General features: G+C 50.8%; 1 protein-coding gene across 4 annotated transcripts; it reads right to left on the bottom strand.

Moving 5' to 3' along the window:
* Positions 1-3,844: 3,844 nt before the first annotated feature.
* On the bottom strand, positions 3,845-7,629 carry LOC103703349 (uncharacterized). Of its 4 annotated transcripts, none has more exons than XM_089924736.1 (5): positions 7,323-7,629; positions 7,153-7,240; positions 6,978-7,048; positions 6,832-6,888; positions 3,845-4,303 (listed from the first exon to the last, which is right to left on the bottom strand). In XM_089924736.1, exons 1-5 carry the CDS (start codon positions 7,431-7,433, stop codon positions 4,175-4,177), a joined length of 456 nt encoding a protein of 151 aa, XP_089780862.1. In that variant the 5' UTR covers positions 7,434-7,629; the 3' UTR covers positions 3,845-4,174. The 4 variants fall into 4 exon arrangements, with proteins under 4 accessions (XP_089780862.1, XP_008784397.1, XP_008784398.1 ...); XM_008786175.6 differs by lacking the exon at positions 3,845-4,303 and adding an exon at positions 6,122-6,507; XM_008786176.6 differs by lacking the exon at positions 3,845-4,303 and adding an exon at positions 6,122-6,504.
* Between the last annotated feature and the right edge of the window lie 7,080 nt (positions 7,630-14,709).

The raw sequence follows: 14,709 nt of genomic DNA, 5'->3' as shown, positions 1-14,709 counted from the left end.
TTTCTAAGGTCAAAAAAAAGCTGAAGCGATGGCACCCAGCTGAATCTACCCAAAAAAAAAGGGTACCTCGCTGAAAGGGCGGGGAAAGAGTGGTCACTAGTGAAAATTTTAGGGTATAATTCATTTATAGACACAGTGGGATTCTTCGTTTCTTTGCTTCGCAGACACACTTCACTTTGCAATCCTATTAATCAATTTGCCATCAAGTGCCGCAGTAATAATTGTTATTGTTGGAGGAAAAAATGGACCACCCTACAAATACAATTAAAACACCCAAATCCGACAGCAAGCTGAGCTAATGCAGACCGAGCCGAGCTCATGCAGACCGAGCCGAGCTCATGGAGGCTGAGCCGAGCTCAGAAGACCGAACCGAGCTCATGCAAGCCGAGTTCAGAAGACCGAGCCGAGCTCATGCAGGCCGAGTCGAGCTCATGCAGGCCGAGCTCAGCAGACCGAGCTCGTTGTCCACATGCTGCGGCCATGCCCTGCAACAGTCTCACCGTACCGTGCTTTGCTTGCTGGCCACGCCACGACATATCAACCAGGGACCATACCCTGCTACGACTGTCAACAATTAAATGCGCACGATATCCACGAACTTCCAGCCAGCCCAAAATCTCAGGCCTTCCACGACAACTCATTAATTCAAACGATCACGCGCAATCATGACGGTAACCCATTAATTCGCCCAGTCGCATCACATGTAATTCTGGCACTCCTCCTATAAAAGAGGAGCTTCTCCCTCTAAAAGGGGGTCTCTTCCTCCCAACGGACGGCTTCGGACTTCTACATACAGTCCCTCTCCTTCTCCAAAATTAAGCCCCCCTCTGACTTAAGCATCGGAGGGCCGGCGTTGGAAACTCCGGCCACTGGCTTTTTGCTGGTCCCCCGGAGGACGCCGCCCGCCGACGGACCACCACGCGCCATCTCACGCAGGAACTCCTGCTTCTCAGCCGACGGTCACCCCCGGGTCCAATTTTCAGCAACAGTTGGCGCTAGAGGAAGGGACCGAGTTGCGACCATGAAACTAAGGAGCATAGGAGTCTGTAATGCCTCTCGGCATTATGCTCCAAGTCCCGGATGCTCAGTCCAGAATTCACTACCAAGACCTCCGATAGATCAAGTTCCACAAATCCAACACGAGCAGTTCGACGCGTTGGTGCAGCAAGTCCAAGCGCTAGCCATTGCAATCCAAAGCCTGTAACAAGTGGAAACCCCTCTTGTGCTGCCTCCACGGGTTCACGTCAAGTGTATGAAAAACTTTCATCCGAGCCATCTCAAATCAGGCACGGCTCCCGCTGCAACGACGTGGGACGTGGGGGAACCAGTGAGAAGTAGCAGTCCGAGTCTCACGCCAACGAGTTGGAGGGGAAGAAAAATAAAAGCTGAGGTCTGGAGGAGGAGAGTTATAGAGCTTTAAAATAGGATTGTAAGCCTCTGTGGCAAAGGGTATAGTCTTATTAAATCCTATTGCCCTTCAAACTCTTCTATCTTTCGGCAGCAAGTAAGAGATCAGCATGTACTCCCTCCTCATGGGTGTAAGTCCTAAGGACGGCGCCCGCGATGTTGCTCTCCTTTAGAGCGTCGCCATCACCGAAGCCCCCGCCGAGCTCATGCAGGCCGAGCCGAGCTCAGACGCTGAGCTCAGAAGGCTGTCGAGGTCAGAAGTTCGAGCTCAGAAGGCTGCCGAGCACAAAAGGCCGAGCATAGAAGGCCGAGTACAGAAGGCTGAGCTCAGAAGGCTACCGAGCTCCGAAGCCCGAGCGTAGAACACCTCCCCCGGAAATTCGAGCCAAAAAAACCTGGTGCTAAGCCAAATCTAGAGGGACTTTGAAGTTCGGGAGCCATCAAAATGTCTCCAAAAGGTATAGGATGTCACTTTGGCTTTAAATAATTTTAATATTTCACCTATCTACAGGTTGGAGAATGCAAAAGACGACCTATGGGTATCTCTATCTCCAACGTCGCCCCACTCCAGGTGGGAAGGCACGATCGCCAACAGACAAGGTCATCTCCGGTCTCCATCTCCATCAAAGACCCCAACCAAGCTCGGAATGCTCCGCTAAGTCGACAGTGAGCCCAAGCTCCCTCGATCTCGGGAAGCGTCACCAGGTCGACAGCGAGCCCAAGCTCCCTCGACCTCGTGCTCGATCCTTCGACTAAGGTCGGGATGCCCTGCTGAGTCGACAGTGAGCCCAAGCTCCCTCGACCTCGTGCTCGATCCTCCGACTAAGATCGGGATGCCCCGCTGAGTCGGTAGTGAGCCCAAGCTCCCTCGACCTCATGCTCGATCCCCCGACTAAGGTCAAGATGCCCTGCTGAGTCGACAGTGTGCCCAAACTTCCTCGGCCTCGGAAAGACATTCAATAACAGGGTAGTACCTACGCGGACCCCCGTGGTGCACGACGACGACGGGATAGTACCTACGCGGACCCCCGTGGTGCACGACGACGGCGGGATAGTACCTACGCGGACCCTCGTGGCGCCCGACGACGACAACGGGGTAGTACCTATGCAGACCCTCGTGGCGCACGACGACGACGGGGTAGTACCTACGCGGACCCCCTTGGCGCCCGACGACGACAACGGAGTTGTACCTACGCGGACCCCCATGGCGCACGACGACGACGGGATAGTACCTATGCGGACCCCCATGGCGCCCGACGACGACGACGACAATGGGGTAGTACGTACGCGGACGCCCGTGGCGCACGACGACGACGGGGTAGTACCTACGCGGACCTCCGAGGCATTCAACGATGAGGTAGTACCTAGGCGGACCCCCGTGGCGCACGACGAAGGCGACGGGGTAGTACCTACGCGGACTTCCGAGGCATCCGACGACATTCGACGCCTCCTACGACAACACGCCCCGATCTGAGTGGGGGCACCCTACTAAATCGACCACAAGCCAAGGAAGGCCGCTGAGTCGACCTGAAGCACTTAACTCCAACTGCATTAGAGGTACATCCTACTTGGCACGTACATATTCATAGATATTTGGCTATATTACAGGATGATCGACGACTTGACTACTTTCCTCGCTCGAGCCAAAAAGCAGCTCGAACTCGAAAGTCGGGGGCTAGTGTTGGAGGAAAAAATGGACCACCCCACAAATACAATTAAAGCACCCAAATCCGACAGCAAGCCGAGCTCATGCAGGCCGAGCCGAGCTCAGAAGACCGAGCCGAGCTCATGCAGACCGAGCTGAGAAGGCCGAGCCGAGCTCATGCAGGCCGAGCCGACTTCATGCAGGCCGAGCTCAGAAGACCGAGCTCGTCGTCCACATGCTGCGGCCACGCCCTGCAGCAGTCTCACCGTACCGTGCTTTGCTTGCTGGCCACGCCACAGCATATCAACCAGGGACCATGCCCTGCTACGACTGTTAACAATTAAATGTGCACGATCTCCACGGACCTCCAGCCAGCCCAAAATCTCAGGCCTTCCACGACAACTCATTAATTCAAATGATCACGCGCAATCATGACGGTAACCCATTAATTCACCCAATCACATCACAGGTAATCCCGGCACTCCTCCTATAAAAGAGGAGCTTCTCCCTCTAAAAGGGGGCTTCTTCTTTCCAAGGGAGAGCTTCAGACTTCTACATACAGTCCTTCTCCTTCTCCAAAATTAAGGACCCTCTGACTTAAGTATCGGAGGGCCGGTGTCGGAAATCCCGGCTACCGGCTTTTTGCAGGTCCTCCGGAAAACGCTGTCCGCCGACGGACCACCACCCGCCATTTCATGCCGGAGCTCCTCCTTCTCAGCCGACGGTCGTTCCCGGGTCTAATTTCCAGCAACTACTCAAAAAATAACTATTCTGTACTTGTCTCACATTAGATATTAGCAGATGTAATCTACATTAAAGAAAGAATGGCTGATTGTGTTCCCTCATCTAATCAAAAGCCGCAATTCTTGCAGTTGTCATAGTGATCAAAGAGCTAGGACATCACAAAGATGGATGGTAATTAACTTGGAAGCATAAGGAGAAGAAAGATGGGGCGGCTGAGCCCTAGACCTAGCAACCTGCCCTCCTAAAGCCCTCTGTTGTGGAGCTTAAAGCTCACCTCTCGGTCGACGGACGAGATCGGCATCGGAGGACCGGCATGCTGTCCTCACAAGTTAGCTGAAATTGGACATATCGCGACTAAGCAGGATGCTGCACGGAACGTTATTCCTCTTGAGGCAAAGGAGGTTGCGGTCTTTTGGAGGAAGGCTCAACCAAAGTGCCTTCCACCACCTTCTTCGTGGCCTCTCGGGTGGCCTTCATCAAACTCTTCCTCCGTGGAGTCATCTCTACCTTTGCAACAGAAATTAGCTTAGTAAGACATTTCAAACTAAATTTTGAAGCTAAACAAAGTTAAAAACTAAATTGATAGTGGTTCACTCGAAGACCCAAAGTCGTTGAAACCAGCTCGGGCTAGATTCTCGACGAACAAGAGCTGCTTGAGACTCAGGATCTCAGTCGGCCCATAGTCTTGATAATCTGCTCCTTCCGGTGCTCCAATAAATGCATCCTGTTGGGCTTGCTGGTCAGAAGCCCCCAAACAGGCCAAAGTAGACCATGGGCTGATAAAGTATTTATCAGCTGAAAACCTAACGCTTTTTTTAGCAAAAAAAAAAAAAAAAACCTAGCGCTTTTTCTTGAGGTCAGGTACCACCACCCGCCCTCAGCGAGGTGCTTTTCCAAAATAAAAAGAAACTTAAAAATATGTACACTAAACCTAAGATTACAAAAAACAAAGCCGACATGTGGCCCTCATCGGGCATTAAATAAGTATGGTGATGTGGCACTATCAAATTCGACTAAGACACAGTCGACATGGCAACCTAAACACCTCCTCAACACAATCAGACCGAGCCAATCTCCACCAACTAGATGGTCAAGCTTAGAAGAGTAGAAGCAATTGATCTCCAATGTCGAATTCCCTAGCTCGTTCGGAGAACTACTCGGCTTGACATCAAGCCGACCAAGATTCTCTCACCTCGAACCATAGCCAGAGGCGTGAGCACAACCGGCACCAACTCGTCTAGATAGTTATAGCATATTTTGCTATATTTATGGCATGATCTTAGGCCATTACAATGTGATCTGAAGCAGTTATAGCCGGATCCCCTACAGTTACAACGTGACCCTAGCTATTAAAATGCAATCTCTAGTGATTTGCATTTCTGAGCTATAAATAAACCCAAAGTCCTTTTAGTAAAAGATAGTCAATCAATTTAAAAAAGAAAAATACAATAAAATAAAATGCAATGGCTTCACTGACATGAGCTCCTTCCATCGATTTGCAAGATACCAAACAAGATTTGAAAACTCGCCAAAGTTTTGTTCTGGCCGGACCCTCGATGCTCCAGTCAAAAAAGATGTTTGAGTAGGGGTAAAAGAGAAATTAAAGAGACAAAATCTTATTTAGCTACGATTAATGGCTTACCTTTTATAGAAAATCTTTAGATTTCTTTATAGTTAAGGAATATAAAATTTTCTAAAGGCCGTGTGCTGACAGCCTAAGGTTGTATTATAACCGTCTGTAATCATGTTGTAACAGCCTAAAATTGTGTTATAATTGTGCCATAATTATAACAGAATAATTACCTTTTTGTCACTTGTACATCATGTCTCGGTAATTAAGATATCAAGTACCCAGATGAATTTTAAGTAACTAAGCCCACAAAGCTTTGGAACGATGCACCACAATCTTGACACCTAGGATGCATTTGACCAGATATGAGAATCACCCCCCTCTATTCTCATTTCAGAGCCTAATTTTCCACCAAATATGCCCTTAATTCATTTGATTGTACCTAATAATAACAACTCCAATAGCAATTTCTTTTATATATAATATAAAAGTTATCAGGCTTATATATGTAACAAAAGGCATATTCACTTACGTCCGATCCATTTTCCATAGCCACGACTTCTCGCCGGTTGCAAAATGGGACCACAAAAACTCCAACTTCCACACAAGTTTACATTACACCATGAGCACCCGGATTCCACCGCAATGCATCCGAACCAAAAAGCCTGCCTTCCCCCCCCCCCCCCCCCCCCCCCATTGCTGAGCTGTCGACCATTTACCCAATGGACCCATTCCTCCCACGATGATCCAGAGACTTATTAGGGACGAAAACGGCCAAATCATATTTGCAAGTATAAATATTAAAAACATGGGACTTATTAGAATTTCCAGAGATTGCAATCAGACGTTCCAGAATCGTCCAATTAACACTCGAGACACGAATAAGACTGGAGGCTGTAAATTAAATTTAAATGGACCATACAATGTTAATTCCATTCAAGTACACAAGGTCAGAGTCATCAGACCCAAAGAACGATCACCGACGCATCGCAGTGCGAGGCGCGACACGCGTCCTCTTCGAGGCATCGGACGCCCCTCGGCTCGCGTCGCTGTGGTGGGCCGAGCCGAACCCGGTGGCCCGACCGTCGCCGTTCACTATGTCCGCCAGCATCTTCTGCAGGTCCTCCAAGCTATCCGGCTTCTTCCCATTTTATCCACCAAAAATAACAAAAAATTAAAGCAATAAATCAGCCTCGATGTTTATATTTCATTCCCACCATACCCCTCGAAAGGGCATTTTCGGCATCTCCAAGACGGAACTAACGGTGCCCGCACGGGGACCTAGATCCGCGTTCAACGTTGCCCTCACCAATACCGGACGGCAGAACTGGATGGACGGCTGATCTGGTTTCGAGGATCAGCGGACGGCGGATCGGACACACGCATAGATATCTCATATGCGGGAAGTATGAATTATTGAAGAATAATTTGATGAGTGGTTACAGCAGCGACTAGGGCGGCTTACCTCTGTTTTCACGCTATCCATCATCGCCAGCATTTCTTGCATGAAATCAGTGAAATCCTGGCCGTCCAATTGAACAACCCGAGTAAATCGACGGAGTAGTAGGTACAATTAATTTAGAATTTTCATAGAGGCGGGGAGCACCAGACCTGGTCGTCCTCCTCGAGGGGGTCGTAGAGGCCGGCGTCGTAAATGGCGCGCTTGCCCTGGTCGGAGAGAACTGCAGGAACACCAGATCGCGGCCCCCCGAAAACGCCGTCAGCGGACGTCCGTTAACAAAAAGGAAAACGTCATGGTGAGGTACGGTACGAGGAATACACTTACCGGAGTAGGCCTCCTGGATCCGCTGGAATCGCCGCTTCGCTTCCCCCATCGCGGTCGGGTCCTTCGCCCACCGGTCCGGATGCCATTTCTTAAAGGGAAAAAAAAGGCAAAATTAGGAAAAAATACTTTATGAAAAAAGAACGGAAGAGAAAGGCGGGAGGAGGATTTACCAGGGCTTGCTTGCGATAAGCGGTGCGGATATCGGAGGAGGAGGCGTTCCGCCGAATCCCGAGGAGGGAGTAGTAACAGGAGCCGTCGGATCCGGCCCCATCGGCGTCCATCGCCGGAGATCTATCGCATGGACGGTCGTAGATCAGTTAGAGACGGAGGGAGAGGATAGAGAGAGGAGACCGTCCAAAAAATAAATGGGGGAGGGTTGGGGAATTGGATTTATAGGAGGAGAAGGGAGTTCTCGAAAGCCAATTATTTTCTTCTGTTTTTATTTCTGGGCTCGAAGGAAAAAAATATCTTCTGGGGTCACCGGGGATTCCTTGGGCCAAGTTGCTGGTTTTAGGAGGTGGGGAAGGTTCCAGAGATTCCCCCTCCCTAGATATTTTCTCAGGTAGCTAATGATTGGCGCTTTCGATGGAGTTATTTACGAGAATGACATTGGGTCGAGGCACCTTTGCTTACCTTGCCGTGCACGTGTTGGAGAACGCCGCGTCATTGAACAGTTGGAAGAGGTTGTTGGGGAACTTTGTGGAGCTCGCAGCCAGCGATTGGGCTTGCTTTTATCGTTCCAGCGTTGGAAGGAGAAATAATATCCAACGCGGCGTTTGCCATGTGACCGTGCACACCGTCAGCCGCCGTTCCTATAAATCCTAGTTTTATAAGCATAATCACATAAATAAATGGTTATGATTCATGGCTTACATGACTATATAGTATCTTGTATAATATATATATTACATGAGCTATTTACAGATAACGGATATGAATATAGATTATAAAAAAAATACAAAAAAAATAGAATAGAGCCATATTTATTTCAGATAACACTTTCAAAATAATAGGTTGTACAGAAAGCCATCGTCCCTAGCATCGTTGGCCTCTCTCAATGAAATGATGTCTAGTACTAGAAGTCCTGATGTATTTATTTTGGTTCATTTCTGTATAATAAACAATTGAAAGAAAATAGGTAATAAAGCAGATGTTCGGAACCGTAAAGTTTATAGTTTAACAAGAAATTATGCATGGCCGCACAATCTCTCCATCATAATCACTAATTGCTATAAATTTAATTAATTATATACTTATCTCGACACACTATTATAAAAATAAGTAGTTGTTATTGGTGTCGTGTGCGGTTGTGTGGTACATCGTGTAGGATATAGTTTTTTTTGTTTGATTGGCTTAAAAATGGCTCTATTTTTTTATGATTTTGACGATGGATGTTCTTAATTCTGGTGTTCTTTTTGGAATACGATTTTTTTTGGGAGGTTATGTTTTGTTTGAATAGATGAGTTTTGGTTTCTTTGCAAATTAGGCAAATACCACATGAGAATTAATGTGATAGAGAGCATTTGAACATAGCTTCATCTACCTTTTCCTTCTATTTTCACTTGATGTTAAAACCAATAAGTCTTTGCTTTCAAACTCTATGAAGATTTTGCAAACAGATTAGGAAAATATACTAGTTTTATCATGTAGCTCATCTGTTTCAGTATATTTTTCTTTCTCCATCGAAGTATCAACACTATGATAGAAAATAAAAGCACTGCCAAACAAGCCTTGAATGTTTTTGATTTGCTACCTTCCGGCGGGTGCTAATTCAGCATAGAGATTACACACAAAAAGTTATAGAAATGATGAACAACTACTCAACTGAATTCATAATTGACAATCTAGAATGTGATAAATAGAATGTGACAATCTAGTGAGAGAGCCGCACACCTTTGATGTAATATTTTATATGATATTTATGTATTATTGTAGTAGTCATTCTTAAACTTAATCAAAGTATCTCTATGCTTTCATGCTCATCGTTTCACTGTTTGACCGTTGTACATTGGCATCTTATGGACCCCAAGAAAGATTAACTCTCATGTTCTTCAACACATCTAACTTCTTATTGGCACCAAGAAAGATTCTTTGTTCTGAAGCATCTAATATAATTTCCACAGACAACCAGAAATTGTAGTAATTGTCTCCATCACCAACCTCCATGCCTTGCTTGCCATAGAAATTCATGAACAATTAAACATGCACTGTTTCTTTATAACTGTTGGGGGAAAAAACCCTAAGTCATACCGCCGCGGAGGCGCTCGGCCAAAGAGCACCGACCGGAAAGGCGCTCGGCCAAAGAGCGCCGACCAGAAAGATGCTCGGTCAAAGAGTGCCGACCAGGAAGGCGCTCGACGGAAGGGCGCCGACCAGAGAGAGCGCCAAGAAGAGGCGCCCAACCAAAATAATCGAGTAGGAGCGCTCGGCTAGAAAGAGCCGACCAGAGGATGCCGACCAGAGAAGCGCTCGACTAGAAAGCGCTGACCAGAGACAAAAAGCGCCAAATAGTGGCGCTCGGCTAGAAGGTGCTCGTCCGAAGGGCGCCGACCAGAAGTACTAGAAGTGACCCCGCCACAGGGCGCCCCGTCGGGCGACCGGCTCGGCTCGGCACCCCTGCCGAGCCAATGCCTTAACCAAATGTTCAACTTTCGCCTAACCCTCTAAGCCTGAGGGACCTGACAAACTCCACTACAACCTGCCGCTATCTCCAAGCCATCAAGGCATAAGATCTCCGCAGGTATTCGGCACGACCTGCCATTAATGCATGAGACCCCCTCAAGTCTCCGATGCACTCAATCATTTAATGAACACGGCTCAAGGCGATCTCCGGATCACTGAACCATCAAAGCGTATGGCTCTCCCTGACTGCCGGTTCATTCGGTAATAAATGCACTTACCATCCACGGACCCCAGGCCCACCACGGCCGGCGGTTCAACCACTCCAACAGGTCCGATCGACCGTGACAACTCCCTGGTTCCGGCCTGATTCGGCCTTATTCTCTACTACGCCATTAATGGGCCAAATCGTGCCCAATTATTACAAAAGAGAACAAACTCCCTGTCACCTCCCAGGCAACATAAAATCCTTCTATAAAAGGGAGCCTGGGAGGAAAGAGGGAGGGGGGGAGAAAAAGAAACAGCACAGACACAATTGAACACAATATTCTCTTTATTTTCTCCACATATCTCTTCTTTGCTCTCTGGCTTGCTCTCTCCACATATTTGCCCCCTCTGACTTAAGCATCGGAGGGCCGGCGCCGGGGAGCCCGGCCACCGGCTTTTTTGCAGGACAGGACAGGACAGGGTGCACTCCTCTTCGCTCTCACACTCACCCCCCAGGAGGACGCAGCCGGCCGGCGCACCGCCGTCCGCCCTCCCGGCAGCGGAGCTCCTCCTCCCCTGGCTCCGTGGCGGCCCCCGGGTCCAATTTCCAGCAACAGTTGGCGCTAGAGGAAGGGCCCGAGTCGCTGCCATGAAGCTAAGAAGCAAAGGGGCTTCCAACGCCTCTCGACGTCCTCCACCTAGTCCGGAACATTCTGTCCGAAACTCAACACCTCCGGCCGAGTCAGCACCTCAAGTTCGGCCGGAGCAGTTTGATGCCCTGGTGCAACAGGTGCAGGTCTTGGCCACCGCTGTCCAAAGCCTGCAACCCAGGGGCATCCCAACGGCACCACCTCCTCCGGCTCCAGTTCAACCAGAGCCTCCTACAAGCGGACTTCCCCTTCGAGGTCAGGACTCTCAAGTCCAGGCCTCCCTCTGGAGAGAGCACCCAGTCAGAGGCCACGGAGGCTGGCCACAGCCTTCAGAAGCTGAGTCGGTTCCAGGGCAACCTGCGCCCGAACGAACCGCTGCAGCAATCCTCCAGAATGACGAACTCGACAAGAAGGTCGAGAAACTGGAGCGCCAAATCCAGGCACTCCACGGAAGAAAATCAGGACGTGATGGCGACTTCGAGTTTACTACGAAGTCGCCCTTCTCCCCGGAGATTGAAGATGAACCGGTTCCACTACGGTTCAAGATGCCCCAGGTGGAGCCTTACAACGGCAAGGCTGATCCCCTTGACCACCTGGAAAGCTACCGGGTCTTAATGGCCCTACAAGGAGCCTCGGAGGCTATGATGTGCAAAGCTTTCCCGGCGACACTCCGAGGACCAGCCCGGCTGTGGTTTACCGGGCTGAAGTCGAGTACTGTCTCCTCCTTTGAGCAGCTCGGCAGACAATTTGCTGGCAATTTTGCCGCCAGCCAGCCCCAGCGGCGGACATCGGACTCCCTCCTTGATATCAAACAGGAGGAGTGAGAATCCTTCAAGAAGTATTTGGACCGGTTCAACGCCGCAACATGGGAGGTCCGGGAGCTTGACCAGTCCATCGCCATGTCAGCGCTAAAGACTGGAGCCCGTTCTTACAGGTTCCTCTTCTCGATCGAGAAGAATTTCCCCGCGGACCTCACCGAAATGTTCGCTCGGGCGCGGAAGTATGCCAAGACTGAGGAAGCCGTGGCTGTTAGGCGGGGCGGGACCGAGCAGAACCCCAAGAAGAGACGCCGTGAGGAGCGCGGCCAGCCCAGGAGCCCGTCTCCGCGACGAGCTAAGAATCCGCCCCGTCCGAAGAGTCCACCCCGGTTAAGGGGACCGCCACCGCAAAGGTCACCGCTCCGCCCGAGGTTCCCACTGCGGGCCCGTGCACCCGAGGAGAGGTATGAAAAATACACTCCCCTCAATGCTCCTCGGGCTGAAATCCTCATGGAGATTGAGGGTCGGGACCGCATCCGGCTCCCACCTCCAAAATAAGATACCAGAATCCGGCGTGATTCCCGGAAGTATTGCCGTTTCCACCGGGATCACGGCCATGATACTGAGGATTGTTATCAGCTCCGAAACGAGATCGAAGCACTCATCCGCCGAGGGGTGCTTGATCGATTCGTGCAAGGCCGGCGTGAAGAGAAGCCAGCCGAAGGAGCCGCACAGCCTGAAGGTTCAAATGCCAACAGGCCCATCGCCGGCGTCATCAACACCATCCGAGGCGGGGCCTCGGTTGGAGAAGCTTCAGGGGAAGAAACCTCCTCAAAGCGCTTGCGCGCCTCTGAAGCCATCTCCTTTTCAGATGATGATCTAGAGGGAGTCGAAACTCCCCATGATGATGCCGTGGTCATCTCCATGATCATAAATAAATTTGATGTAAAATGCATCCTGGTTGATAATGGAAGCTCGGTGAATGTTTTGTATTTTGGTGCCTATTGTAAAATGGGGATGACCAAAGAACAGCTACGGAGGATGATTGCTCCGTTAGTTGGATTTACCGGGGATTCAGTCCCAGTGGAGGGCGAGATTGACCTTCTGGTCACAGTTGGGCTCGCCCCCCGTGAAAGTACCGTGGGGATGAGCTTCCTCGTGATACGCCTTCCTTCAGTCTACAATGCCATCCTCGGAAGGCCAGGCCTCAACGCCCTCCGAGCAGTGGTCTCAACTCACCACTTGCTCATGCGGTTCCCCACCGGCCAGGGAGTCGGCGAAGTTCGAGGAGATCAAATGGTGGCAAGGCGATGCTACCTGGCGACCCACGAGGCAAAGCGACCAGCCGAGGTGCTTGTCCCAGCGACCGACCAGCCCTCGACTAAGACTCTGGAGGCACGGGTCAACCCTCAGAAAGAGCGGGTAGAGCCTGGTGAGTTATTAATTCAAGTTCCTTTACGAGAGAGCTCTCTCAGGCTAACCGTGCAGGTCGGCTCTGGCCTCAACGAGCATGAGAGGGGTCGCCTCGTTAATTTTCTACGCGACAACATGGACGTCTTCGCATGGTCGCCTGCGGACATGCCAGGGATAGATCCAGAGGTCATGGTTCACCGGCTCCAAGTGAAGCCAACCAGCAAGCCCGTGCGACAAAAGAAGCGAGGCGCCGCCCCTGAACGACAGCGAGCAGCAGCCGAGGAGGTCAGCAAGCTCCTTGAGGCTGGCTTCATCCGGGAAATATCCTACCCGGAGTGGCTCGCCAACGTAGTCCTCGTCAAGAAAGCCAGCGGAAAGTGGCGTATGTGCGTGGACTACACCGACCTGAATAAAGCCTGCCCAAAGGACAGCTTTCCACTCCCCAGCATCGACCAGCTCGTGGACTCCACCTCAGGTCACGAGCTGCTGGCATTTATGGACGCCTTTTCCGGATATAACCAGATCCGCATGGCGCCAGAAGATGAGGAAAAGACAGCCTTCATCACCGACGGGGGAACCTACTGCTACAAAGTGATGCCGTTCGGTTTAAAAAATGCCGGGGCAACTTATCAAAGGCTGGTCAGCCGGATCTTCAAAGACCAGATAGGCCGGAACATGGAGGTCTATGTTGATGATATGCTGGTGAAAAGCAAGGTGGCACAAGACCATATAGCCGACCTCAATGAAGCCTTCTCCACACTCCAAAAGTACCAGATGAAGCTCAATCCAGCCAAATGTGCATTCGGAGTCACCTCCGGCAAATTCCTCGGCTTCATTATTACACAACGGGGAATCGAGGCCAACCCCGAAAAAATCCAAGCCCTCCAAGAGATGACGCCTCCCAGGACGGCCAAGGAGGTACAACAGCTCACGAGCCGAGTGGCAGCCCTCGGGAGATTCATCTCCCGCTCGGCCGAGCGCTGCCTTCCATTCTTTGCAGCCCTCAAGAAGCCGAAGAACTTTTTATGGTCGGACAAGTGCCAGCAATCTTTTGAGGAGCTCAAGCATCTCCTGGCTTCCCCTCCCCTGCTCACAAAGCCTCAACAGGGAGAGCTCCTTTATCTATATCTAGCTGTCCCCCCTGTAGCAGTAAGCTCGGTCCTGGTCCGAGAGGAGGGTAAACTCCAAAAGCCAGTATATTATACCAGCCGGGTCTTGAGGGACGCCGAGACCCGATACTCCAAGCTGGAGAAGACTGTCTATGCTCTGGTCATCTCAGCTCGAAGGCTCCGACCCTACTTCCAAGCCCACACAGTGGCCGTACTGACCGACCAGCCGGTCAAGCAGATCTTGCAGAGATCAGACCATGCGGGCCGGATCACTAAATGGGCCATCGAGCTCGGGGAATTCGACCTCGAGTACCGACCCAGACCGGCGATTAAAGCACAAGCGCTCGCAGACTTTATAGTCGAGTGCACCATACCAGACGAGGCCGAGCCCGAGCCTGAGCCACCAACGGAGCCGACCTCGAGTTTGACATGGACTCTGCATGTCGATGGCTCGTCAAACTCGGGGGGTAGCGGAGCGGGACTTATCCTCACCAGCCCGGAGGGGGTGGTCGCCAAGCAAGCCTTGCGCCTCGAATTCCCTGCTTCCAATAATATGGCGGAGTACGAAGCGCTTGTCGCCGGGCTCAAGCTAGCCAAAGAGCTAGGAGTAAAGACTTGAAGGCCTTCAGTGATTCTCAGCTCGTCGTCAACCAAATTATGGGCGACTTTGAAGCCAGAGACCCGACCATGCAGAAGTATCTTCAGAAGGTACGGGATCTCGCCTCAACCCTGGACTTTTTTCACATTCAACATGTTACCAGGTCGGAGAATCTCAGGGCCGACCAGCTATCAAAGCTGGCG

This window comes from Phoenix dactylifera, chromosome 8 (assembly GCF_051530095.1).
Source record: "Phoenix dactylifera cultivar Ajwa chromosome 8, Ajwa_hap1_PhDact_Kaust_v1.1, whole genome shotgun sequence".
NCBI lineage: Eukaryota > Viridiplantae > Streptophyta > Magnoliopsida > Arecales > Arecaceae > Phoenix > Phoenix dactylifera.
The sequence above is the reverse complement of the archived record's forward strand: the minus strand, read 5'-3'. Positions and strand labels throughout refer to the sequence as shown.

Excerpts from the sequence above, each read along its gene's own strand:
- LOC103703349 (XM_008786175.6), bottom strand. The coding sequence starts at position 7,433 with ATGGACGCCGATGGGGCCGGATCCGACGGCTCCTGTTACTACTCCCTC. Across the intron at positions 7,241-7,322 it reads CTTATCGCAAGCAAGCCCTG|AAATGGCATCCGGACCGGTG; the intron begins GTAAATCCTCCT and ends TTTCCCTTTAAG. Across the intron at positions 7,049-7,152 it reads GATCCAGGAGGCCTACTCCG|TTCTCTCCGACCAGGGCAAG; the intron begins GTAAGTGTATTC and ends GTGTTCCTGCAG.